The sequence below is a fragment of the Tachysurus vachellii genome, chromosome 2, assembly GCF_030014155.1.
Source record: "Tachysurus vachellii isolate PV-2020 chromosome 2, HZAU_Pvac_v1, whole genome shotgun sequence".
Taxonomy (NCBI): Eukaryota; Metazoa; Chordata; class Actinopteri; order Siluriformes; family Bagridae; genus Tachysurus; species Tachysurus vachellii.
The window spans coordinates 31,435,993-31,463,790 of record NC_083461.1 but is presented as its reverse complement, the minus strand read 5'-3'; the positions used below and the strand labels follow the sequence as shown (position 1 = coordinate 31,463,790).

General features: G+C 38.1%; 1 protein-coding gene across 8 annotated transcripts in view; it reads right to left on the bottom strand.

Moving 5' to 3' along the window:
- Window positions 1-27,798, bottom strand: part of LOC132841763 (adhesion G protein-coupled receptor L3-like) — a 276,039-nt gene that overhangs the window by 104,145 nt on the left and 144,096 nt on the right. For all 8 annotated transcript variants that reach the window (XM_060864273.1, XM_060864276.1, XM_060864278.1 and 5 more), the window contains 2 exons: window positions 21,389-21,498; window positions 1,673-2,473 (listed from right to left, as the gene is read on the bottom strand). In XM_060864273.1, the coding sequence (XP_060720256.1) occupies window positions 1,673-2,473; window positions 21,389-21,498 (911 nt within the window). The remainder of the gene's footprint in view (window positions 1-1,672; window positions 2,474-21,388; window positions 21,499-27,798) is intronic.

Here is a 27,798-nt window from a genome sequence, read left to right as displayed (position 1 = left end):
ATACCCCATACCCCCCACCCCCTCTATCGTACTACAGCTACCAACCTGCAATGCTAAAGCCTAACAAGTGCTTTGAAGCCAGCTTACCACATCTTTTCAACTGCTGCTCTTACGTCATCACAGGTCAAAGTAACACTCAGATTAAAGCACTATCCACCGTTTTCTGCATAAACGACCTCACAGATGCCAACGATGGCTAGTGTCACTGTAATTGACAGGGGAGAGGTAGAATATTATCAACCTAACCCAGAGAGCATGGCCAATTTCTACTTGCTTGCACTTCCAGTCACAGACGGCTGTCGAGGTCTGAACTCAGGATCTGTGGGTGAACACCTCCTGACCACTCAAAATCCCCACTAATCACTTTCAGTTTTAAACAATAATCCCATCAGATATGATCTTGGCAGAAGTAACAGCCCCATTTTTTGGGAAGCAATTCACTTTTCAGAACAGGTTACAGTCCAAGATTACAGCTGAGCCTCGGCAGTGCTGGGATTTCGGTTTGCGATCTTCCGGTCACTGACTCAGAAACAGAAAGGTTTCTTTGGTTTCTTTATCCAAAGAAATAAAAATAGTGAACACATCAGAAACAATGTGCTATTTCAAACATTTCTACTTACTAATAGGTGCAAACCTGCTACCTAGAAAGTGCCTTACAATTTGAGCTAATTCCCAAGTCGCATCACACAAAGGCAAAACAATGAACAGGTATCGCATGGAAGCTAAGTGAACATACTAATGGTGGCTTTTAAAGCTTCAAAATGAGATGCGCTCATTTTCAGGAAGGAATAAAGAAGTGGTTTCCAGCCTGATTGAAAAAAAATAATAATAATTCAACATCTAAACAGTTATTCATTCTTTCTTTTATGCACGGTGCTATCAGGACAGCACAACTAAAAAAATAAATTCAAGCGGGCAATAGCAATTACAGTGGCTCTGCAGAGAATGAACAATTCAGTGCCAGAATAACCGCAGCAAGCAATTAGAACTTCTTTTAATCAACTGGATGGTTTTTTTCCCCCTTTTTTTTGTTCTGGTGAGACTTCAAATGGTTCACCAGTGTAATTACTCTAGAGAAGTAGCAACATTTCTCTCACAGCTGCCAGGCATGTTTATTAGTAATAGCAAAAAATGAACGTCACACTTAGAGGAATCATAATTACCACCAAATAATTACCATAAGCCCGCACAGAAATGTGAACAGAAAATAGACAGAATAACAATTCAGGTTTTTTTTTAAAGTTCTATTAAACATGAGGAACTAAAAAGATATATTTCTAAGTGTTAACTTTGCTCCCTGCTCCAATTAGAGTTCATTCAAAAAGAAACACTGCTAGCATGCCTAACCCCCTCAACCCTGCCTCACTCAGCATTAGCGACACTCCAGGCAAAGCTTTTGCTAAAACCACCAATTACCCAAGAACATTTCGTGCCCTTGCTACCCACTCAACTCAATGCAGTGCATTTCTCAAGTAAACTAAAGCATAAGAACTATTTCCACCTTTCGCCCCGAGTGACCTCGACTCTCCCAGTCTGATAAAACACTTCCACAAATTTGCTTTGAATCAAGGAAGGTCAAGGAAAGTACTAAAACAAAAAAGCATGGATTTATCTTTAGACAAATACACTTATGAGTAATAAAAATAATAAACATGCACAGATAGACACTTACCTGGTCGAGTGTCAAGTGCCCCAAAATCCAGAGAGTATTTAACCACATGGTAGTTATTCCAGACATAGAGTAGGTTGTCCCTGGGGTTGTAATCTACAGCAGCAATGTACTGGTATGAGTTTGGAAAAGGGATGTCTAGGTAGCCATCTTTGGAAAGCTCCGTGTTGTAAATGTAGTCGATCCTGTTGCCAGTTGCCTCACTGTCGTCATCCTCGTAGACGCTCCGGAGCACGTAGAGAACACCACAAATCATGAAAGCGTTGGAGGCTGAACGTTTATCATAGGCTGTGTCCCAAGTACCTTCCACACGCAATGTGTAGGGGTTTAGTTGGCTGACCACAATGCGACCACTGTTCTGTTCAGTGGCATAGATCACCCACAGTCCATTCTCATCTACAGCCAGGTCCAAGTCTGACTTTCCACCCCAGCGGTAGGGTGATGTGTCATGGTAGTTGGCACCGGCAATGATAGCTTCACCGCTCTTGATGCGTGTTCGCAGGTCAAACTTGACAATGTTCCTTGTGCGCTCCTTGTTGAAGAAGAGTGCGCCGTCATAGACTACAAAGCCTGTGCCATCCACCCGGTGAGGGAGCTTGTACGTAGTTGTGGGTCGTCCTGCAATAAAGTCCTCCTTGCTGGAGTACTCGGTCAATGTGTCTGTGCGGTACGGCGTCCACGGCATATAGTAGATCTTTTCTGAGGCTTGCAGAGGGTCTTTACACCATGCGCCAGACTGGTGATCAGACTCAAATAAGTGCTCGCTTTGATACACACCCCTTAGGAGGCCTGGACACAGGAAGACTACAGGACACAAGAGGACAATCAGTGCAATTTCACCAGTGAAAAACCATTGATAACAACATAATGAAAGTGAGAATGCCCATATGGGGTGTTTCAGAAAATGAGATTGTTCATTTGACTGGTTAACATCTCTAGATGCTTTCTTTGTCCTTCTTTGAAATGAATTCATCTAATTATCAAATAAAACCGATCTAATAACACTCGCCAAATACCCTACTGGGCTGATTTATAATAAAATAGCAGCACTTAAGTCTTCACACCATCTTAGACACTGATGTGATGCTAAAATGGCTCACATTTACCCAAGCAAAGGTTGTGCTGTAAATTTTGATAAATATGCCCAGGCATCTTATTGGCAGTTGGTCAAGCAGGGTGGCGGCTTCGGAGACACAATAATTATTTTATATTTATTACTATATGAACATATTCCCTCCCAATGGTAAGCCCAAGCAGATATAGTCAATTTGTGTCATTTTGATTTATAATGCCTGCTTGCCCAAAACTAATAAGAGCCCATCCCTCTGCTTACCGTTTCCCAGCAGAATTGAGCTTGCAAACACATCTGATCTTAGCTTTCGATATCAATGGATCAGCTCGATCCATACTGTATGGCTAAAAGGATTACTTTAGATATTGTCTAATTCCTATTAATTCCAGTATCATGTATTGACAGCAAAGACAAAATCATTTAGAGAAAGGCAGTTAGCAGAGATTGGTAATTAAATGCTGCACTTCTCTGGGATTGGGAGGAGTTGATATCTACTTCTGGCACTTGCTTAGATTTTATTGCCTCTAATAATTACAGTTTGAGAAGAGTGCAAAAAGCCACAGTCTTAAATGAAACTAGGAGCTCTGTTTTGTCTAACCTTTACTCGCCCTACATTTTATCTTCTTCCTAAAGAGATGCTAAGAGAAGATGACAACTTGGCTTATAACCTACAAATGGTGTATAGCACCAGGTAGATTAAACAATCGTGAGGTTTCACAGCGATTAGATCCATGCGGGGTAAGAAAGATCTTGAGGAAAGTTATTATTTTGGAGGTATATGATTCTCTGACAATAGGACAGCTTTACATCACAACATTCCTTGTGTGTCCTAAAATGCAGACTCGCCGAAAAATCCTGAAGGTTGGAAATCCAATAACCGTTTAAATTCATTATATATTCATGAGAAATCCTGCCGAATGATCTTTAGTTCCGGATGATCTGACCTTCATTCCAATTCAAAGCACTGCCCGGAGAAGCAAAAAGATATGGGGCAAAGCAATGCTTATGCAGGCATTATAAACATTAATAGGGTATAATATTGGATGTTCAATATTCTGCTACATTATACAATTGTTATAAAGAACAATTGCCCTAAAATAAACTGCTATTAAACACACACACCGTATCTGGTCTTAAAGGAATAGTTCACCAAAATGGAAATGTATACAACTCTGCATAATTCCAGTGCTAAACCCAGGAAACAAACTTCAGATATCAAATATGTCACGGCCGATTAAACGCATTTACATTTCAATTATTCCTTTTCCATTAAACCTCAATCCTAAAAAGTTCTAACACACTCGATTCAGGTCGTTGGTTAATAATTATGATAAATTAGGGGTGTTTTGTTAGGAAAACAAAACAAAACAAAAACACATCCTGCAATACACTTCGGTGTCAGAGGCTTAGAACCATATACCAATATGAACCTATATTCTCAGGAAAAGTTTTTTTTAAGAAATTAAGAACTAAATCCGGACCAAACTTTTAAATCTTAAAGGTGGGGTCTCCGTTGTTTGAAAGCCAATGTTGACATTTGAAATCACCAAAACAAACACGCCCCTAACCCAAATGGGTCCCAACCCTGTTTTGATAGCTCCGCCCCACACATACACCAGACAAGTATAACCCAATTATAACCCAGACAACTATTATGGTGGAATCTGTTGGGGCAGCTGACCGAGGGTATATTTTTATCAATAAATAAACTCAATGAGTAATACTATGGTAATACAAATGTGTATTTGTAGTACAGTGATACCTCGAGATACGAGTGCTCTGACATACGAATTTTTTGAGATACAAGCTGTGATTCGACCAAATTTTTGGCTTGAGATACGAGCAAATTTTTGAGATACGAGCATCCGAGCAGCTGCCGCCGAAACAAAGATCCCCAACAACCACGTGTGCTCTGTTTCCCCCGCCTCAGCTTCCTGCGTCTCACTCGGTTAAAGCTGCCTTTCCACTGCACACGTCAAACGATGGCCGATAAACAGGAAGTCATTCATTTCCTATGGAGAGTCGCAAAGGCGCTGCGTGAGGTGCCGACCATCTGCGGATCCGTAATGTTCGGATCCGTTTTGAGTATTGGATCCGTTAAAAAATTTTACTTGTGCGCCTACACCGCATCTGATATGCCGACCAGACAGGTTTTTATTAAAACGACCGGCAGATGTTAGTGAGGAAAGAGTGTCAAAAAAAAGGCAAAAACAAGTGAAGAGAAAAGTGATGAAGAAAATTAAGCAAAATTAATGTAAAGAAATTGTAGCAATTAAGTTCAGAAAATTTCAGTTCTGTCAGGACCACTTTGTCAAAAGAGCATGGTTCCGGCGTGGTGGAGTCGGGGTTGGAGGAGGGAGTTTAGATCACGGCAGCAGCGACGCGCTAGAATGCGGCTCTATGAATGGGAATTTAAATGCTCGGGTAATATGGATGTCGTAACCGGATTGGTGCGCGTCGTGGACAGCTGATTAACAGCTGATGCACGCTTGACGACGTGGCCTGCCAGAACTAACGCGATTCTTGATTTAAGTTCGTTAATTTTAGTGAAGTTTAGTTAAGGTCCATTTAAGTGTAAAGTAACATTAAGAGTGTACAGTAGACAAAATTCCTCCTGTTTAATCCTCCCTCAACCTCCGTGCGCATCTTCCGTAAAGTAAAACCAGTTTATTTTTTTAACATTCTCTTTTATTACTGTATGTTTTTATACAATATTTGTCATTTATACATACAGGTACTGTACATTTTTCATATTCAAAACACAAACAAAACAACTGGAGTGGAATTTTTGAGCTGGAACGGATTAATGGGATTTCAATTCATTTAAACGGGGAAAATTGTTTTGAGATATGAGCAATTTGAGATACGAGCAAAGTCACGGAACGAATTAAACTTGTATCTCGAGGCATCACTGTACTGTGTGTTGTACCGTGAAAGGTTTATCTCCGTTTCACGCGGAAGACTTTCAGTTCTCTCCAGTGCTGGAAAGCTGATCCTATATTAACACGAGTCCTGCTTCTTACCTTATCGTAAGCCTTTCTTCGCTTTCTTTCTTTGTTTTTATCCGCCATGTCAATGTTAAAACTGCTTTCTGCTAATGTCACACATGCGCACTGAACACTCTCTCTCTCTCCGCCCATATTGACAAGACACGCCCCTTTCTGCTCGTTGGCTACACGTGTTTTGTTTTGTTTTGTTTTGTTTCTCAAACAACGGAGACCCCACCTTTAACAGGTTAGACAATGCCGACATTATATTACTTTTACATTATATTATTTTCATAAAGATAATGTCAGTGACAGTAAAGACAAAAATCATTTAGGGAGTGGAAACATATTTACATTTTACCAAGTGAAGTCCTACCTATAGCTCAACAAGTCAAATTTGAGTTAACCTGACCGTGTGACATCTCCATTAAAGCTTTCTTTTTTTCTTTTTACTGTTAATAAACACTATTTCATAGTTCATCTATGGCAACTAGCTAACTTTTTCTCTTAGCTAACAAAATACATGGAAATGATGAAATAAAAATAAATCATCATTTTATGTTAACTATATTTTTTAATCTCTCATCCATCTGTATATTTACGGGCAAAAAAAAAAAGAGCCAAGCCAGATTTTCTTAATAATGGATGTTTGGACATCTCTAGTCAGTGTTCGCTAAGAAACTGAGAAATCTAGTTAATATTAAGTAAGATATTATTTGTGTGAATAAATACCACAGACTTCTATCAAGTATGCTGATATTATTCATGAATATTAAGTATATTTTGTCAAGAATAAATAAAACATATAGCCAATTAGACTAATGCACTGCACAGCTATTTTTGTGTAAAGAAGCACTGTAATTTATGCTAAGCCATGAACTGAGCAACGACAGAGAAAAATCAGAGTAGTGGTGATGTCATTTTATTAAATTCATGACTTAAACTTGTTGACCCAGGAATGCTGGTCACTTGACATGATCAAGATTTGAGCCAGCAAACAGATGATGGACAGACAAGCATGCAAAGTGAAGGAAGGTGTGAAACAAACAATAGAGACATAAACACAGGTCAAGAGAACGAATGTACATCAATGGCTGATTAAGATGAAACATTTTGCATTGAGACAGACAGGGCAAGCTCTCTCTAAGTAACCCATTGTCCACTAACAGCATCATGATTGCTAGCAGATCCGGGTCAAAGGGCCACCACCAGGGTAGACACAGCTATATGGGAGAAAGTGTTATCATCACGGTTATCATTTGTGGTTCTGTATGAAATGTCTCTTGATTTAATTCCCCAGTTTTGCTGCTATGTGCTGCTCGGTCAATCACAAGACACCGGATCAGATCATATATTAAGCGCTTCATTTAGCACTGTGATGCTAATCAACGTCTTTCGTTTGGCTTTAACCTTTTTTCAGATGCTTTTCTGCTTCGTAAAGAGCAGTTCACTGAGCTCCCATGACCTTTCTGTCATCTTAAACCAGTCTGGAACCTATATATATGAGCAAGTATGTACAGTATGTGTCACCCTTCCAAATCCCCACACTGCATTTCCTGCCTATCATCCTCAGCCTGGAGCCTGTGTGCCTCATCATAATGATGTCATTTCCAAGCCTGACAGCTTACTGGTTATTGATTGGAAGATGGAGTTGATTTAAAATGAGGCGGCTGTGTCAATACGGCCAGAAGAACACTGTGTTGGGATCCTATGAGATTTAATACACATCGCACAAACCAGGCTATATTGAATGTGTCAGTGTGAGTTTTAGCAGTAGAGTCAGAAAGAAATCGATTCTTTTATAATTACATGAGGTGCATTCGGGGAAGACAGGTCTGGTTTGGGTATACTAATAATCTATACGTGTAACAGCTCTCCAGGGCTTGAAATAGTTATCAGATATGTTCTGGACATTTTTTTACAGTGTGTGTGTGTGTTTATCTTTTTCCTACTTATCCGATGCTTCAACTAGCACAATAAATGGTTCCTTGCTTCAATTTACCTATCTAGGGATTTCTATGCAAATAAATATGCAAATGCGCAGAACAACATTTTACCGATTTATTCGTACCTCATGGCTCTTTTCCACTGACAAACATTCGGTCCAGCTTGACTTTATTTTGAAGCTACTTGATTCCAAGTTACTAAGGATGAAATTAAACTAATTTAAGACACCAGCCAAACAGGATAACGTATAATAACACTAATAAATTCTTATAATACAATTTGATTTCCATCAATAAAAAACAAACAAAAAAAAACAATCATGGACCAAATGGCTGGTCTTCAAGAACCTCACGTTGAGAAATGAAGCAGTGATCTAGGGCACTAATTTGTATATAGATGGCGTGGATTGACACCTAATTTGGACATTTTTGTGTGTGAAGCCAGCAGCAAAGTAGGGGAACCAAACCAATCACGGGTGTGAAAATGAGGACGGGTGTGTATAGAGGAGACACATTTCCCATTTACTTTACTGAATTACTAGAGGAGGAGGGAGAAAAAGAAAAAAAAAAACACACACAAAAAAAAAAACCAAAAAACCACACACCACATCTGCAGAATACACTTTCATAAAGACAGCGTAAAACATTCACAAGCCACAGCTGGCTCTTGTTTCTTATACTGTAAATCTCTTCTGAATGTTTTATGCAGTGCTTATAATAGTGTAACTAATGCTGCGAGGTTCTGCGGTGGTGCTCCTCAACAATACCCACATGGACAATCATTTATTTATTTATTTTGGAGGTGGAGGAGGTGATGGGATAGAGAGGACATTTCACTTTACCTTTCTGTTCCACTTCTAGATAAGGCATGGGAAAGAAAACACAGAGAGAGAGAGAGAGAGAGAGAGAGAGAGAGAGAGAGAGAGAGAGAGAGAGAAAAGAGAGAAGCAGGAAAATGAATCATCACCTAATAACCATAATACTGCACATACATATATAAACGGATCAAACTGAATCCTGTAGAGAGAAAGAAATGAAGTCAGAAGTGAAAAGAAATAGCATTTAGTAAAGGGTTAAATATTTTGGTGATGCATTGGAATTTATTTTATTGAATTAACATTCCAAAGTGCACATTATCACCTTGGTAAATGACAAATAAATGATAAATTCCATAATGTGTGTGTGTGTGTGTGTGTGTGTATACGTGTGTGTACACGCTATATGTGGCAAGATAGATTATGACACCAATTTCAGGGCAGATGAGGGACAAACGTATCGCGTGTCATTCTTTAATGATAAAAAAAAAAAGTTAAAAATCACTAGGGAAATAATCAACTTTGGTGGTGAAGGTGGTGGTGCTGCTGGTGGTGGTGGTGGTAGCAGTTACTCTGCTTTCTGTTGTTGATTATTTTTCTATATAATCACACCTTGTCTTACTTACTATGGTGAGTTGTATAAATTATAGAGCAGTGTGCATCATTGTGGGCTGTGTGTGTGTGTGTGTGTGTGCGCATGTGTGTGTGTGTGCACTCACTTGCCTTCTACTTATTAATTTAATAAAGCAGGACCAGAGACTGACAGCCAGATATTAAACCCAGAGTTTTATACATCAGTAGAACAATCTTTTCTGATGACACTGATATTTCATATTTGTGACATGCAGCGGAACGCGGCCAAGTGTTTCATCTGCTGAAAAGGTGTTTATTAGAACTACTGAACCTATTTATTTAACATTTATCCCAAGCATTAGAAAAGCACTGAAGAAACACATGACTGAAGCTTCATGCTCACAGATGCTTCCTGATTTTACTTCCTTCTTTCCGCCATCCATTTTTAAAGAGGAGAAACGCTAACCTTCTTTTTAAGGGCAAATATTTTGGGGAGTTTTTTTTATATATTCATAAAAATACATTTTTAATCGTTTTTAGAAGAATACTAATTTTTTTATTATACAAATACATACAAGTTGTTTTTTGTTTGGATTTTTTTTAATAGGAAACATTAAAATCCATGCATCCCTAGCGATAATATTCTAACATGTAGATAAGAGATAATATCAGCATGTACACAATGGAAGCAAAAATGCATAGACGTATGGATAAAAGACGACTGGTTATAGAGAAGCCTTGTGCTTGTAAATGACAATTGTAATGAATATACTGACTGGTCATTTACTCATATATTACTGAATTATTGTGAGACCTTGTTATTGGGAGAGCTCATTTATCATGTTATTTGATGATTATCGTAATCCAGAAGCCGTATGATAACTCTAGGGTGTATCTGTAACCTTGTAAATGCCAAAAGCGGTCAATTACACTGACTTTAATACTAATTCTAGTACTAATACTAATACTAATAAAATAACCTTTAAAATACAGCACAATTTTTCTCTCATACAGGTGTTAGGTCAAGGCGCACAATACATCAGTGGTGGTTTCTGCTGTTCTCTGTTGCATTGCTAAATGAGGTAACGCCGTATGCGCACAGTTATCAGTCCGTCCCTAATAAACCGCCCCGCTGGTCACCACTACAATGACCACGAACGCTGGCACGTTATCAGCTGTGCGCACCGACTCTTGCTTGTCAAAACGAACCAAATGGAATCAGCCAATCGAGCGGCAAGGTCACTCCCGTACCAAGACGACACACACACCCACACACACATACACACACACACCGCAGACGATTTGTCACGAGCCGCCAAGCAGCGTCACGATTAAGGGACCGATAGAACGGAGCGCTAGGACTCGCATGAGAGAAAGCAGTAGAGAGACGGACGGAAAAGGAAGGAAGGGGAAATTGGAAATGAAAAGCTTTTTTTTTTTGTTGGATTTTTGAGTATTTAGGGAAGAGATTTGGGAAGGCTGTCACTGAATAAGACAGTTATAAACTTAATAGTAAGAAAAAAAATATTGGAAGAACGTAGAAGCAAAAGCGCATTAAAGGCTTGGTTGTGGAAATAATATCGCTTTGTTTATAGGCCTCGTGTTATCTGTCCGGTAATAAATTACTATTGACAAATAACAAAGCAATAATCCGTGCAGATGTAACTTCAGTAGTATATTGAGGATTATTGAGATTGCACTTTCTGGAAAGGAAATGTCATATGTTTAATGAACAATGGAAAGTTTCATGACCTGTTATAACGCACTACACACACACATAAATATATATATATATATATATATATATATATATATATATATATATATATATATATATATATATATGTGTGTGTGTGTGTGTAGTGCATTATAACAGGTCATGAAACTTTCCATTGTTCATTAAACATATGACATATGATTTTTCAGACCTATATATATATATATATATATATATATATATATATATATATATATATATATATATATATATATATATATATATATAGGTCTGAAAAAATGCTGTAAACAAAGAATGCTTTCAGAAATATAAATAATGAGTGTTTATTTCTGTCAATTTACATAATGCAAAGTGAGCAAACAAAAGAAAAATCTAAATCAAATCAATATTTGGTGTTACTGCCTTTTGCCTTCAAACCAGCATGAAGTGACGGCACGGCCCGCACAGAGCCCTGATCTCAACATCATCCAGTGTGTCTGGGATTACACGAAGAGACAGAAGGATGTGAGAAAGCCTACATCCACAGAAAATCTCCATGATGTTTGGAACAACCTACCAGCTGAGTTTCTTCAAAAACTGTGTGCAAGTGTACCTAGAAGAATTGCTGCTGTTTTGAAGGCAAAGGGTGGTCACACCAAAGATTTCTCTTTTGTTCATTCACTGCATTTTTGAAAGCATTCTTTGTTTACAGCATTTTTTCACACCTGCCTAAAACTTTTGCACAGCACTGTGTGTGTATATATATATACACACATATATATATATATATATATATATATATATATATATATATATATATATATATTTATATATAAAAAATAAGACACACTGATGTGATTCCATCCTACGTCCCACATGACCTGAGGTTACTGTTGGGTTATTTTCCTCCAGTAGCATTTCCTGAATAATTTTATTCCTTTTACACCACAGCAATTTTCCAAATAAGAACTTTTTCATATCCATTTATAGTAATATGTAATGTTGTGGAACGTCCAGGAAACTAATTAGTTCCTGTTATCACTATTAGCTATAAACAGTCATTCCCTCCAGACGTTTTCTCTCTTCTGAAGTTAATAAGATGGAAAAAAAAAAATCTGCCACAAAGCCCCGAAGATGTAAAGAGCTTTAGCTCGTACGAGAGGTGCAACTGTTAGAAATGAATAAAGCCTAAAAACTAATAACAATTCAGACAACATTTTGTGTTTAAACCTTTTTTTCTTTATCCTTATATAATGTAAAGCATCCTGTGAGCTAGTGTTTCCTTGATTTGCCTGGAGAATCTGAATCAACTCCTTCTAACCAATCAGAATTCAGCTGGTTCTGATGACGTGATATAAAGGTTACTGATGAAAAAGATCTGAAAAATGCATAAAGAAAGAAGAGGAAGGTGGTGAGGAAGGAGGGAAGGATGCAATAACAAATAAAATAAATGAATAAACAAGAAATAAAGAGAAAGAAAGAAAGAAAGAAAGAAAGAAAGCAGTTAATATGGAAAGGAAGGCATTAAGGGAGGAAGGAAGACAGGAAGTCACTTTATTTCACAAGCTGTAATATAGAAAAGTGTAGAACTGATATAAAATGCACACAGAGGGGTGTGACAGGAAGTAGAACGCTACAACCCTGAAGTCTATTATTCTCACAAAGTAACATGACGTCTGCAGTGTGTTATTCCACTAATGATGAACATTCATCCCCTCACCTGCATCTTCTCTCTCTCTCTCTCTCTCTCTCTCTCTCTCTCTCTCTCTCTCTTTCTCAGAAAATGCTGTTGTGATGAATTAAAATGGGGTAAAGAATTGTGTGTGTGTGTGTGTATGGGTATAGAGAATCCCTTTAAAATTATAGAAATGCGCACACCCTTGCACACACACACACGCACGCACACACACACACCACACACACACACATACACACCACACACACGCTCACACACCACACACACATACTCGCACACACACACACTGGCACACACACACACACACACACACACTCACACACACACACACACACACACACTCACACACCACACACACACACTCCCTTATCTCTTTTCTGCTGTCCTCACATCTGATATTTCCAGCACTTTTTCTTGCCATTGTTCCAGTCTGTTCCTTTACTCTGCATCTCCACACCCACCCACTTATCCACTCTCTTTCATTGTGCTCTCTCTATCTCTCTATCTCTCTCTTTCTTCTCTCTGTAGTGTTTTATAACCTTGAGGCTATGAAGAGAACTCTCTCTCTCTCTCTCTCTCTCTCTCTCTCTCTCTCTCTCTCTCTCTCTCTCTCTCTCACTATCTTTCCATTCTACATGTGTGTGAAAGAGAGAGAGAGAGAGAGAGAGAGACTGCAAGGGACTAAATGTGACAGGTGTAACAGATTGGAACATGGACAACCAATCCCACAAGGGATCCGTGCATGCACACACACACACACACACACACACACACACACAGACACACACACACACACACACACACACACACAACTAGAGCAGACATAATATAAGCATCTCTTTTTTAAATATATTCCAGCCTCAAAGCCAGATGATAAAAAGCTTGTGATGCCGTTCTGTGTGTGTGTGTGTGTGTGTCTGTGTGTGTGTGTGTGTGTGTGTGTGTGGGAGGTGTGATGCCTAGTGCAACCTGTGATTAAAAAGAAAGCATCTATCACATACGGACCAATCACAGTCACCAGTACATACTGCTGTAATCACACCTTTGCATGGCTTTTTTTTTCTCAGACACGCACAAACACACAGACACACAGACACACAGACACACACAAACACACAGACACACATGTGGATACCCACATTTAGTAAAATGTTCTAATTTTCTCATCAGTCTAGGAGCGCACAGCCATCCATCAGCACAGCAGGGCACGGCGACTGTAACGTCATTCAATTTAATTTGAGTGTAAATAGTGTGTGTGTGTGTGTGTGTGTGTGTGTGTGTGTGTGTGTGTGTGTGTGTGTGTGTGTGAGTGAGCACAGCCCATTCGCACTATGCCCCTTAGATCGTTTCCTTGCGCAAATGCCAGACATCATGATCGTATATTGCAAGATTCATATATTTCAATCTAATTTTATACAGTGACAGTTATTTATTATTATTATAAAGGCGTTTAAAAAATATTTTGAAAACGTCCGCCATGGTCTGGGTTCCTGTCTCTGTGGAATCTCACAAAGGGAATGGATCAGACTGAGAAAGAAATTTCAAACATAGAAAGAACATGAGAAGGAAGAGGAGTAGAGAGAGTGAGAAACAAGAGGAGAGGGAGAGAGAGAGTGAGAGAGCGAGAGAGAAAGAGAGAGAGAGAAAGAGAGATGGAGAGAGAGGGGGAGAAAAAAGATAGTGAGAGCGAGAGAGGGAGAGAGAAAGAGAGAGCAAGAGAGCAAGAGAGAGAGAGAGAGATTGAGAGAAAAAAGAGAGAGAGAGAGAGAGAGAGAGAGAGAGAGAGAGAGAGAGAGAGAGAAAGTAAGAGTGTCGGAGGAGGAAGAGGAAAGAAGGGAAAATAAAAAACAGGGATGAAAAAGATGAAAGTATTCAACCTCTGACCTAAAAAAACATGTCCCCAGTATAAATCTCCATCTAGGGAAATGATTTCACTGATCTGAGGAGATTAATATACATCACTCATCACAGATGACTGACTAGCTTGTCGCTAACCAAAGACAAACATCAACTAACATCAAGCTTATTTATTTCTCCGCTTTGCAGCATGAAAGCACAGGAATCAAAAGAGTTGGCACTTCTGAGGTAAATCAAATGCAGCGTTTCTAAGCGTGCTCATGCTTCAGCTTCAAGGACATGTACAAAACTCAGTAAAAGGAAAAGGCAAAGATCACAGAGAGCCACAGAGAGATCACAATCGACTAAATGACGACTAAAGTGCGAAACAGGACGGTGCGATATAAATCATCTAATAACGCGGCTCAGACGCCGCAGCATGGCGTCTATCACAGGTGCATTTTAACCTGGGTTCATACACAAGATGGCCGCCACACGGACATGGACGCTGTAATCGTCTGGTGTGTCGCTCAGGAACATTTGGAACTTTTGGAATTGGACAGTCGTTTGCATGCGTTCGTTTTTGCACAATTGTTCAATTCTAGAAGAAACTAAGAGTGTGACCTTGTACATTTATTTAAACAAACAATGATCTTTTTATTAATTGTATAAAAGCAAATCTCACAAACAAATCCTGGCTGGAAAAATAAATTCCACTAACAGTGTGAAAATCGTCATGGCTGCTTCCTAAATGAGATTTATTTTGCGACTCATCCCTGAAATCACCTCCACATGGGCGACACCTGACCACGACGAACCCCGCCAAGCCCCAGTTCCGCTCCTGTCTGATCAGCACACACAGCTGCACACACACTCACAATCACAGTAACCCTGATCACCACATCCACCGCATCACTTCCTGGACCTTCTCTGATTGGATACGATTAACGAGCACGGGTTGTGAGTGGTATGTCGTCGTGGTAACAAGGCGCGCACGGTCACAGGCGGAGCACAGGTGCTGTTTGGTAAAGGACAACAAGAAGTGTGACGGGACAGAGAGAGAGAGAGAGAGAGAGAGAGAGAGAGAGAGAGAGAGAGAGAGAGAGAGAGAGAGAGAGAGAGAGAGAGAGAGAGAGAGAGAGAGAGTACAATTAAGAGAAGGAGCAAAAGAGTGAGTGAGGTGTAAGATAACAAAACTGAAAAAAAAAGTAAAAGAAAGATACCAGAAGATAGATAAAAGTGAAAGTGTGGGGAAAAGGAAAGATAGCAAGAGTAGAAAGGGAGGAATGGTGGGAAAGGGTAGACAGGGAGAGATGGCATGAACATCTAAAAGGAAGCAAAAGGAACGAGTACAAGCAAGAAAGAGAATTAGCAGAAAAAAAGAAAGAGCAGGAGGACAAAAAAAGAAAGATGAGAAATAAAGATACAGGGATTGAGAGAGGGAGGTTGGGGGAAGAGACAGAATTAGAAAAAAAAAAAAAAAAATATATATATATATATATATATATATATATATATATATATATATATATATATATATATATATAAAGAGAGAGAGAGAGAGAGAGAGATAGAGAGAGATGGAGAAAAAGTGGAAAGCAGCAGGTGCAGTAGAATCTGCCAAAACAATCATGGCTTCCCGTGTCCCGCTCATAAAACTGGTTAATGCTGTGCAGCCCACTGACTCCGTCCCTCTCCCTGCAGGACAACCCACACACACACACACACACACACACACACACACACACACACACACACACACAGAGGCAGAAGCCATAATAGAGGCAGGACAGCGCTTATTTCACCCAGGCAGCAGAGCATGGCCGTTGCAGCTAAATGGAAATCAAAGACTAATCACGTCAACCTGCGGCATACAAAACAGGCCGAGGGTCCTGTGCTTCAACACGGCTACATCGTCTCTCTCTCTTTCTTCTTTCTTCCTCATTTTGCAGTGTTTGCTCTCTGAGGCTGCACAAACTAGAAAACAAAAGAGGGCTCCCCCAAATTCACAGTTAGCGTTAATTAGCGGTGCTTCAGACAAAGCCTTTCAGAATTAATTAGTAGAAGTCAGCATATTTCCAAACACATGGCTCTAATTGCATGAGTGTGTGTGTGTGTGTTGGGTCGTGGTGTGAAAATCAGTGGGCTGGATGTGTCCTGACCCCCTGGTCTAAGCGCAGTTGCAGACAGCCGGCTTTGGAAAACCGCAGGGACGAGAGGGAGGCCATACTGGCTCAGTCGGACTCAAGGTCACAAAACTCCCAGTCAGTGTAATAAGTCATCGTAAAGCCGATGCTCTACGGCATAAATCACAGCGACGGTGCGGTCGAGCCCACTGCGCCGTGGTCACCTGGTCACTATAAAAATAATGCTCACAACTGGGTGACACACATGCACACACACACCTGCACAAATGGTGTGTGTAGCAGCTCAGAACCTATTGGGTTGCCTGGATAGAACATTAGTTTATTAGTTTATTATTAGTAACATGGCTTCTAGATGTGTGTGTGTGTGTGTGTGTGTGTGTGTGTGTGTGTGTGTGTGTGTGTGTGTGTGTGTAATTCCTTGAATTATTTGTGAGATTTTAAGTAACATTAGATAATCATCAACATAGCTTTCCAGAATGGTCTATTTCACAATATTTGCTTGCTGCTGAGTGCAAAAGTTTTCACGCCCTGAGGACAAGCTGAAAATTGCATTCAGTTAAAGTGATAGAATTAAATTATTTGTTTAGTTGATTTTTTTAATTGAATGCTACTTTGATTGAAGTTTATTTTTATCAAAATTTCAACGAAAGAAAATTGACTAGAACTTAAATGACATTTAATTTACAAAACAATCCTAAAATGATAATAAATAAATAAATAAATAAATAAAAATTTAGATAATGTACAAATTAAAAGAAATCATAAATCTCTTCTTGACTGCTGATTGGAAAAACTTGATGAATATTAAATTATGATAATATTATTTACATTTTTATTTTATAGTTTTAAAATATGATTTATTATTGTTTTATTTATTATATACATATTTTTTATTATTTATTTTTTTGTTTTTCCTTTTTTGTTTTTGTTTTTGCTTGATAATTTGGACGCATATTTGTGGACATTTTCAAAATTATGGACATTTTAGTAACTATATGGGTCTAAGTTAACAGGTACTTTGATTTTAAATATCTCATTTTTCCAATTCATTATATTAAGATATTCAGTTCACTTATGGTGGTGGTGGGATTTGAACTTCCAAACCCAATGGTGATAACCAGCATGACATCATGTCCCCACTTTGAAGATATTATGATATCATTTGAATATATGTGATAACTAAAATGTAATTATCTTGTTATCTCATCATTGACTCATTTTTATCTGCACAATATTTCAACAGATCTCATTTTTATTTCAAATTTAACACCTCATAATCTTTTAGTATATGTACTCAATACTAAAAAAAAAAGTCACAAAAAATGAGATAATATCTTGAAATAACAAGATGTTCATTTATAATATAATCATGGTATATAAGTCATAAGCCAGTATAAGAACCTAGCACTTTTTACTAACTTCATAACTTTTTTTTTTTTTGCGATACATAACACACACCAGCCACCAGCTGTTGCTTTGGTCTCGGCTCCTACCAGGAAAGAAGAAATAAAAAGAAGAGAAATAAAGCAATGCCCACCTACCATCCTTCAAATTCCTCATATATCAGAGTCTTTGAAGGTTGCGGAATCTTGTGATTTTTTTTTCTAGCACAGCACCTTTCCATCTGACACACTGACAGGAAGATAGAGAGCAAAAAACAAGGAACGGACTTGTCACTAAGTTGAGTTTCTTCTTGCTGCTTGTGCCGGATGGCTGCACTCCTTATTACTCACTGCCATCATACACGACTTCTAAAAAAATTCCAATTTCCAGACACTAATTACCACAACGTCAAGCCCCTCCCCTTTGCCCAAGACCACCTGCGACTTAATTATCTCCTGAAAGAAAACATGTCTGTCTCTCCATCTCTCAAGCGTTCCACCTGTCTGTCTCGGGTTCTGTTATACCACCCAGCCGTCCTTCCTTCCCTGATCGCTCTTCACTGTCTCTGTACTGATTTGGTGCGACAGTTTGAAACACAAGGACACTTTAGCAACTGGTGTCTCTGTGGGGATTCACGGCTAGAAACTCTTTTGTGTACGTGGCAACTTAACTGATCGATTTATTAATTAATTCCCTGCTGATGGGAGAAATCGAGCACTTAAAATTTACATCCTTTATATATTCAAGGAGACGGTAAATAATACCCGAGGACAGGAGACAATTCTATTCCATTACTGTCTGATTTTTAATTATACCGACCACTTAATTAGAAACCCCTTTATAAGAAAGTGTAATGCATGCTGAGTTGCTTTTCTGCTCAGCATGGTTGCAATGAATGTTTATTTAAGTAATCATAGCAACTGCTGCTCACTTCAATTTTTTATTTATTTATTTTTTTTTTGTAATAGTGCAGCACATGGTGTAAACTCCCAGGAGTACATCAGATCATCAAATGCTCAAAAACCAGTTTGATCTAGCACCAACATCCTTGCCACATCAGCATGACCTGTATCATGAGAATAAATAAAATAGTTAAATAAAAAGGTAAAACTAAATACATGTGACGCAGCATCTCATAGTCACGATAGTCCAAATGCATGAGATCTGATTACATACTGTACAAGATCCCTCGCTTCAGAATTTTCAGTATGTTTTGTATTAAAGCTAGTAGGTGGTGCAGTGTAGTGTTTTGTGATTGGCTGTTCCAGACAGAGAAATAAAATCCTCTCACCTGGTCCCCGAAGATAACATTATGGAAAATCTATCACAGCCAAGCGCACTATCCTTCCAGATCTGGCAACTTAGTCATTTTGACACACTATAGCACTTAGCTACTTTATCATATAGATCCGCTTTGGGGGCTGTACAAACACACACACACACACACACAACACACACACACACACACACACACACACACACACACACACACACACACATGCACAGTTCACACACAGACAAAACAGAAACTACAAAATGAGAATTTATGGGTTTGAATTCTTGGGAGATAATTTTATCTTATGAAATATGAGGTTTGAAATAAACCAAGAGAAAACCTACTTAAGAGCTTTGTTTTAGAATATTGTATGTGTGTGTGTGTGTGTGTGTGTGTGTGTGTGTGTGTGTGTGTGTGTGTGTGTTAGTAGGACTTAATATTGACACTGATGCTTTACTTAAGCAAAATAAGGCGCTTAATTTACAACTAATTACTTAAAAAGTAAATGTTCATAACTGTTTATAAGCTGCTTATAACAATTAGTCATGAACATAACTCATGGTCATTTAGGGATGGTTCTAGTGTCTTACAGATCACAATAAAAACAAAGTCAATTGTTATTAACCTTTTATTCAAGGCAGCCTGAGAAGTGTCATAACTGAACCTTATGCCAAGTAAAGTCTATGTCACTATATGCTATGTCAGGTTATGTCAGCTGACACTTATTTTTAAAATGTACCTTACTTTTAATGTAATTTTTTTTTAAATGTGTTTTTACAAATTGATTTTCAATACTATTTATATGTTACTACTTTACATATCGTTGCTGTCGGGCGGAAACCTCGTATGTCCAAATTTGGTCAATTTCATATTTTTTCACATATCAATGCTATTGGTCAGTCCCCACATGGGTCTGTTATTTTTACGTTATTAACCAATCTAAAGTCTTGAAAATAGCTTGAGCGCAAATCTCATAACTCCATTGGACACTTCAACTGTCCACCTCTTCCTCACTCCGCGGGAGAGCTTCGCGGCATATTTCTCAACGTCGCAACGAATCAACACGCCTTCTGAGGTAAATGTCTTCAAAACACTGGGCTCAGAGAAAAAAAAATCTTGACCCCCGCTAGTTCTGGTGCTCGTCTGAGGACAGGAATTTAGCGCAAGACAATCCACTGCAACGCGGACTAAACCCTGTGCACTGCAGATAAGGTACGGCGTTTTTTTCATTTCCTGAAAAATAATGGTTTTGGAGATATGAGAATTCCGCCCGACAGCGACTATATGTTCATAAGGCTGAATAAAAACTTCATAACCTGTTCATAACAACTGGCAAATCAATATGGAAATTATCCTAACAGTCAGTTCACTTGATATAATAAAGAATGATATAAAATGAAAAAAGCAACCATTATGTCAGCTGACACATATTGTAATAAGGATTATAAACATTTACCCAGGTTTATGTCACTTGTTCCAAAAGGTTTATGAAGGTGCCATGTAGCTCTGTGAACAGTAACCTTAAGCAAATGCTATCATTATGACTGTATGAAGACTATATGTATAATAGCATAGGAATACGTTTATTACCTGCTATAATGCATTCATAAAGCCTTAATCACATTGTTATAATTATTCATGAAAATGCATGGAGGTGTATAGTAATGTTTACAATGCAGTTATAAACTGTTTACTATAAGAATTATAAGCACTGTTTATAACACATCAATACTGAAGAAATTACACCCTTAGTTTACAAGTGTTTGGTAATGGTGTTATAATCTGTTATGAGCACTACTTTTAAATCATGATGTTAACAATTCATAACATAAAAAATAAATACTGTTATAAAGTTTAAGGCATTTTCATAAATAACTGAAGCAAAATGATTAAAGATTGTGTATTAACAATGCATAAAATATCTTATGAATGCTTTATTACATGTTATGAATATGTTCATAAGCTTCAAAGATGGTGTTATCTTTAATAGACTGTGTAGCATATTAAACATATCCACAATTCATACTAAATGTCTTTATGTGAAAGTTTTAACTTTTTTTAAAGATCCTGGTGAAAAGATATAGACTTATGATATGTGAAAAAAAAGTAGATTTAAAATTTGCAATAAAACAAATTGTGATTTCAGTATTGAGCAAAATAATCTTCATTTTCATTTTAGACATGATTATGCACAATATGCAGAGGTTTTGATGTGGTCTTTATTAAACTGTGTGTGTATGTGTGTTCAGCAAGACAAAAGGTTGTACTTACTGTATGGTACACACTCGTACTGAACTTCCAAGTACTTGTAGGTTCCTGGGCAGGGGTCTGGGAATGCATCAGGTCCAGCTACGACTGCACACTGTGTCCTGTTATTACATCTAAAATAAGGTAAAAAAAAAAGAAAAAAAAAAACAAAAGTTAATTGTTTTTAAATGATAATCACCCAATATCTTCTGAATAAGTGAACCAGAAATACTGCCTCGTCTTTCTCTATTAAACCCCTCTATGTAAGGGTGAAGAAGACAAAAAGACAATCAGGATCCGATTCACAACTTCAATATAGCGAGAAGAGATTCAACCGTGATTAATAAAGAAATATCCCGGTGGCTCAAAGTCATAATAATGTCCTTGCTTCATATCCCATAATACGCACACACAGACACACACCTTGAGTCATTACTGAGTGAATGACTAGTTAGCATGAGGCTAATGAAGGGGAAGAAATGGGCCGGGTGTGTGCTGGATGGACGCTGATGGTGTGAATGTCAGCAGTAAAAGCAGTGGTTTGAGAAAAAGGAAGATGGCGTGATGGAGATAATTTCTGCCACGAGGGCCAGAGTTTGCTTTGGATATGAAAGTGTGACCAAATCACAGGAAGGACTGAAGCAGTCATGTACAAAATCCTAGTAATCGTGCTTCACTGCCTACATATTACTTGCACGCAGATAGACACACACACACCAACAACTCAATAGCTATTAACATCACCACTTCCTCCTTTTCTCTATGAAATGACATAACTGATTAGAATTTATTTATTATATACACCAAAGGTAGACATTTCTAAAACAAAAATCCTTCAGTATTTCATAATTGTTTGTACGAAATATGCTAATAATGTTTATATGGCTACATAACATCTTCATAAGCTCTTTGTGGCAATGGATATAAGCCGAAAAGAGATTTTTTGTTGTTGTGTGATATTCCACATCCACATATTCCATTAAAATGATCAAAGTCTAACATAGTGCAGTCTTATACCAAGAAAAATCTATGTCGCTTAACTTGGGTGTTATGTCAACATGACACCAAATAAAGTGTCATGAGGATTGTTATGAAGTACACATTATCCTTGAGTAAAGCTTTACCATATAAACATTATAACTTGATTGTTTGTTTGTTTTATAATATTGTCTGCTCGCATGGTGACATGACGTTCATAAGGAGATATAATGCCGTTATAGACTCTTTGTGGCAATTTTGAGATTTGGTTTTATGACATTCCACATCAGCACTTCATCCGTGTCAGCCGCTGTAATGTACTGTACTAATACAGCTGGCATAACACACACACACACACACACACACACAGACAGACACACACACACCAACTTGGCAATGTCACTTCACATCAAATACAAAGCTTATTAAGATTTTATGTAGCCTACATTGTCCTTGAGTAATGCTGTACTATACAAACACCAAGATATCATTAATTCAGAGATAATTTTTTTTCTCACAGTAGTGTCAGATAATCATACATACATGGATTAAAAAAAGTACTGTTGTCGACACAAAAAATTCCAAGACTCTTTGTTCATTCTTTTTGATTCCTTACTTCATCAAATGATTAAAACCGGACACTGTTATTCGCTGCACGAGTCAGAAACCTGCTGGACCAGACATTGTCTTCTCATAGCTCGCATATGCCAGCTTTTCATCCCAGGCAGTCGTTCCAAGGTCACTGAAGGTCAAGACGGCCCAGTTTGCAGCCCCTCGCTGTACTATTAAAGAGTTCCTGTGCACTTTAATTGGCATTGATTGCAGAGAGGTGATCAATGAGCTGTGGAGTGAACGAGGAAGATGAGTCTCACAGGAGACACGGCTTTAATGAGATGTGGGACGGAGCCCATCACCGCGAGTACTTTATGAGATCACGAGCAGCCTGTCAGTCGGAATCACAGCAGGTGCTCATAGTTAAGCGGACATGTGCTTAAGCACATGCAGATGTTTAGACACAAGTAGACACATACGAAAAATCGAGACAAAACATGTATATGTGAACATATACACAAAGAGTAAAGTAATACATTATGTTTAGAGTTTATTGAAATGTCACTTCAAAGGTCAAATCTCTCTCTCTCTCTCTCTCTCTGTCTCTCTCTCTCTCTCTGTCTCTCTCTCTCTCTCTCTCTCTCTCACATGCTCTCTCTCTCGCTCTCTCTCTCGCTCTCTTTCTTTGAGAATGTGTGTGTGTGTGTATTTCATCTCTGCTGGCCCATACAAGTTGTACTAGAAGATCCTCAATCATCCTCCCCATAGGGGACACAGAAACAGCAGCACCGCTAAAGCATACTGAAAAAAAAATGTGAAGGCAAAATTGTGTTTTTTTTTTCTTTCCCCCTCCTCACACTACTGTCTCAGTATAGTCCATACTAAACACACACTCAATCATATAAGTGTAGATATAAGACAAGTACGTAGGAAATAAATTACACTTAAATGTAAATTTTCAGGAAACAAAAAAACGAATGCCTCTATTTTACAATTTCTATTCAAAAAAGTTCAATTCCAAGAAACTTACATTCCCATATAGGTTGCAACAAGAAAGAAATCAAAAAGAAAAGGATGAAAAAAATCGCAAGAAAAAAATTGTTATGCCAACATTCGTGTAGTGTTTAAGATGAAGATGTCAAGGAGAATTGTCTAAAAGGTTAAAAAGCTGTCTAGAAAATATGAAAAAGGTTGGAGGCGGGTTTGAAAGCAATGGGTGGAGAACAAGTGAAGAATTTTGAGAATAATATTCTCATGTATGTACAAGCTGTTTTCAGACTGTTGACAATATGTTTCATTACATTATAAAAAATGAAATTTCAGACTAAACAATACGCCAAAACGCGAAATTGCTTTTTGAAATAAATTCTATTTTTTTGTTTCTTTCCTGATGGTGTAGAAACTTCTTTAACTGACTAAATACAAGCAGAAAATACCAAAGTAGAATAACTTAAGTGGTAAAAGTTTGTAGCTGGTGGAAACATTTCAGAAAGTGATGATCGCCCTACAGGTTGTCTTGGGTTCTATACTGTGCTTTCACATTTTTCATGCATAATTTTAATCTTGAGTTTATACAAACTTTCTGCAAAAAACAAAAAAACAAAACTAAACAAAACAAAAATCTCTGGTTCAACAGGAGTAAACACCTTGCTCATTGAGGTCAGTGAGGTCAGAAGTGAATATATACAAAATACATTTTGACAGAATCACTTAAAGGTGGGGTCTCCGTTGTTTGAAAGCCAATGTTGACATTTGAAATCACCAAAACAAACACGCCCCTAACCCAAATGGGTCCCACCCCTGTTTTGATAGCTCCGCCCCACACATACACCAGACAAGTATAACCCAAGTATAACCCAGACAAGTATTATAGTGGAACCTGTTGGGGCAGCTGACAGAGGGGATATTTTTATCAATAAATGAACTCAATGAGTAATATTATGGTAATACAAATGTGTTTTTGTAGTACTGTGTGTTGTACTGTGAAAGTTTTAGCTCCATTTCTTCGCTTTCTTTCTTTGTTTTTATCCGCCATGTCAATGTTAAAACCGCTTTCTGCTAATGTTACACATGTGCACTGAACACTCTCTCCGCCCATATTGACAAGACACGCCCCTTTCTGCTCATTGGCTACACGTTAGTTTTGTTTTTGTTTTGTTTTTGTTTTGAGGCCCAACGGAGTTTTCTGAAGCGTTTCTAAAACAACTGAGACCCTACTGTTTTTTTTAATCACAAAACATAAAACATTTTATTTCAAAAAACATAAGAACAATCCTGGAAGGTGATTAAAATAAAGAATTAAATATAGAAAACGAAACTGTAGAAATCATTATTTACACTTAAGCATTAACCTTAATCTAAACTATTCAACCCGCTTATGTTTTTTATTATTATTTGTTTTTAATTTTAGCTGAATATATTCACTGCTGAAATGGACAATTGTTCCCTAATCAAGATCTCCCTTATTTTTTTATTCCTTTTAGTCAATGGTAAAAATCCGTGGAGTCTTTTTGGGTAATTCAGAATGTATTTTGCTCCTGGACACACAGCACAGCATGGAACCAATTGGTTAACAAATCATGTATCATTATTCCACAAAGGCAGGTTTTGTAAGGGATCAGTCTACAGACCTAACTGAGCCTTTTACCAAAAGAAAAAAAAAAGCTCTGTGAAGATTTTATTGGATTAGAAGTAATTAGTCCTAATGAAGCAATCTCTATCTTCATATATACAAGCACAGTCCTAGATTCCTAATTTCAACAGCCAATTAGAAATAAATTATGTTTTAAGTGCACAGTTAAACATCTGATCTCCAGATTACTGCAAAGACAATGGGATCCCTTTTGAGTCTGGTTTCTCTCAAGGCTTTTTTTCTCCCCCTCGTGTCATCTCAAGGAGTTTTTCTTTTCGTTTTTGCCCCTGGCTTGCTCATTAGGGCTCTAAATCCATATCTGGATCCCTTTGAGGCTGCTTTGTGACAATGTCTATTGGCAGACGTGTATAAAAATAAAAATGAAAGAACTGACACCTTGAAATCAACCTTTTATGAGTGAACTGTAAGTAAGCTTGAAATGTAGGCAATAACGTATCACCTTTAAAAACAAACTACTGTGTGGTTAGATTTTATTGATCTTTAGAACTTTGTCATTTTATATTACATAAGGATCATGACCACAATCAGCACGATGAAAAGAGACATTCTGGTGGACCCAGGATTTGAACCCACAAACTCCTGATCTATAATCCAACAACTTATCCACAAGACTGCCACTTCTCCCTTCTCAACCCCATCCTCATCCCCAACCTCATCCCCATCCTCATTTGAGATAGTAATGCAAACTTTAATTAAAACACAAAATCTGTAAATTAAAACATTTGCTTCAAATGTATTTAGAGAAAAAAACAAAACTTATGTGATGTTTCAAATGTTTCCATGCTAGATGCTAAGGTTTATAAATGAAATAGCATATAATTTAGGGGATTAGTACTTTAATGAGTAAATCTGAACATGGATACTCGTGTTCTTATTATTCTTATTCTTTATTTTATTTAATCAGCACAGTTGAAGACCAGTTTCATTGACCCTGTGCCTAAAGTAGCCTCAGATCAGTGCACTATGAGGTGCTTTTCTGCTGACCATGGTTGTAACGGGAGCTTATATGAGTTACTATACCCTTTTCGCCCAGCTTCTTCATCTTCGCCGATCAGCTCCTGGGCATTTTATTCTGCCCACCGAACTTCAGCTGACTGAATTTTTTTCTCATTCTGCATCAACCCTAGAGACTGTTGTTCGTGAACCTCTCAGGAGATCAACTGTTTCTAAAATACTCACACCAGCCATCTGGCATCAACAACAATGCTTTAATGCATTGCAGTGGTACCTCATGATTGACTGATCAGAAACGCATTTCCAAGTATTTGGTACCAGAAAAGATTTTGGGGCTTTGGGATAGACTTCTATCAGTTGATAGTTACAGTAGGTTTTGGTTTCTACAGGGAAAATATAAAGAAGCTTGTCAGACACCAAGCATGTCTTAGTAGTGATTTGGGCAGTTAGATTCCTGCATACCTCAGGGGTTTTCTACAGGTTTCACCAGTGTCTTCTTCTAGCCTATAGACATGCATCATCTCTAAATTGTCTGTAAATGGGCATGAATGTGTGTAATTATGCCCTTTGATGGTTTTGCGACCCCATCCTAAATTTCTCCTGAGCCCCCGGAATAAGACTCCAGGAACCTTACGATAGAAACCTCTATATTTTCACTTCTTTTTTTGTGTATCCCAACTTTGGAGGTTGGAGTCAGAGAACAGGGTCAGCCATGATGCAGTGTTCCTCAAGCAGAAAGGATCAAGGGCCTTGCTGTGGCATCTTGGCAATGCTGGGGCTTGAGCCACAATCTTTCAATCAGCAACCCAGAACCTTAACCATTTAAACCACCACTGGCCTTGTGAACCTCAGCAGCAAATGGATGAATGTATAAATTGTACACAATTAATAATTTTTGCTAGCTTATGGCTTTTAGCTGTGAAAAACATATATAAAAAGGAGCAACTATTTTCAAAGGAGTCTCTTCCAGTAAGCTGACAATGGATAGCTGAGTAAAAGTTATAATCCCCATCAGACACTTAATAGACTTTATTGTTAGCTCAGGAATTGAGTCAGGCATGTTAGGTTTGGAGAAAAATAAAATGCACACAGAGCCGAGCCCTCAGGACTGCTGGAAGGAACTCTATGTGTTCTGTGTTTTAACAGCAGGCGTGGGATAAAAAGAATTCAATTTAAGCAAATCAGTGTGTGAGCGTAGGCACAATTAAAGCAGTACATCAACACGATCACAACGGCACACCGCTCTATCATGGCTTTGATTTGATTTGAATAAAAAATGTGAATGGACGGATTAATT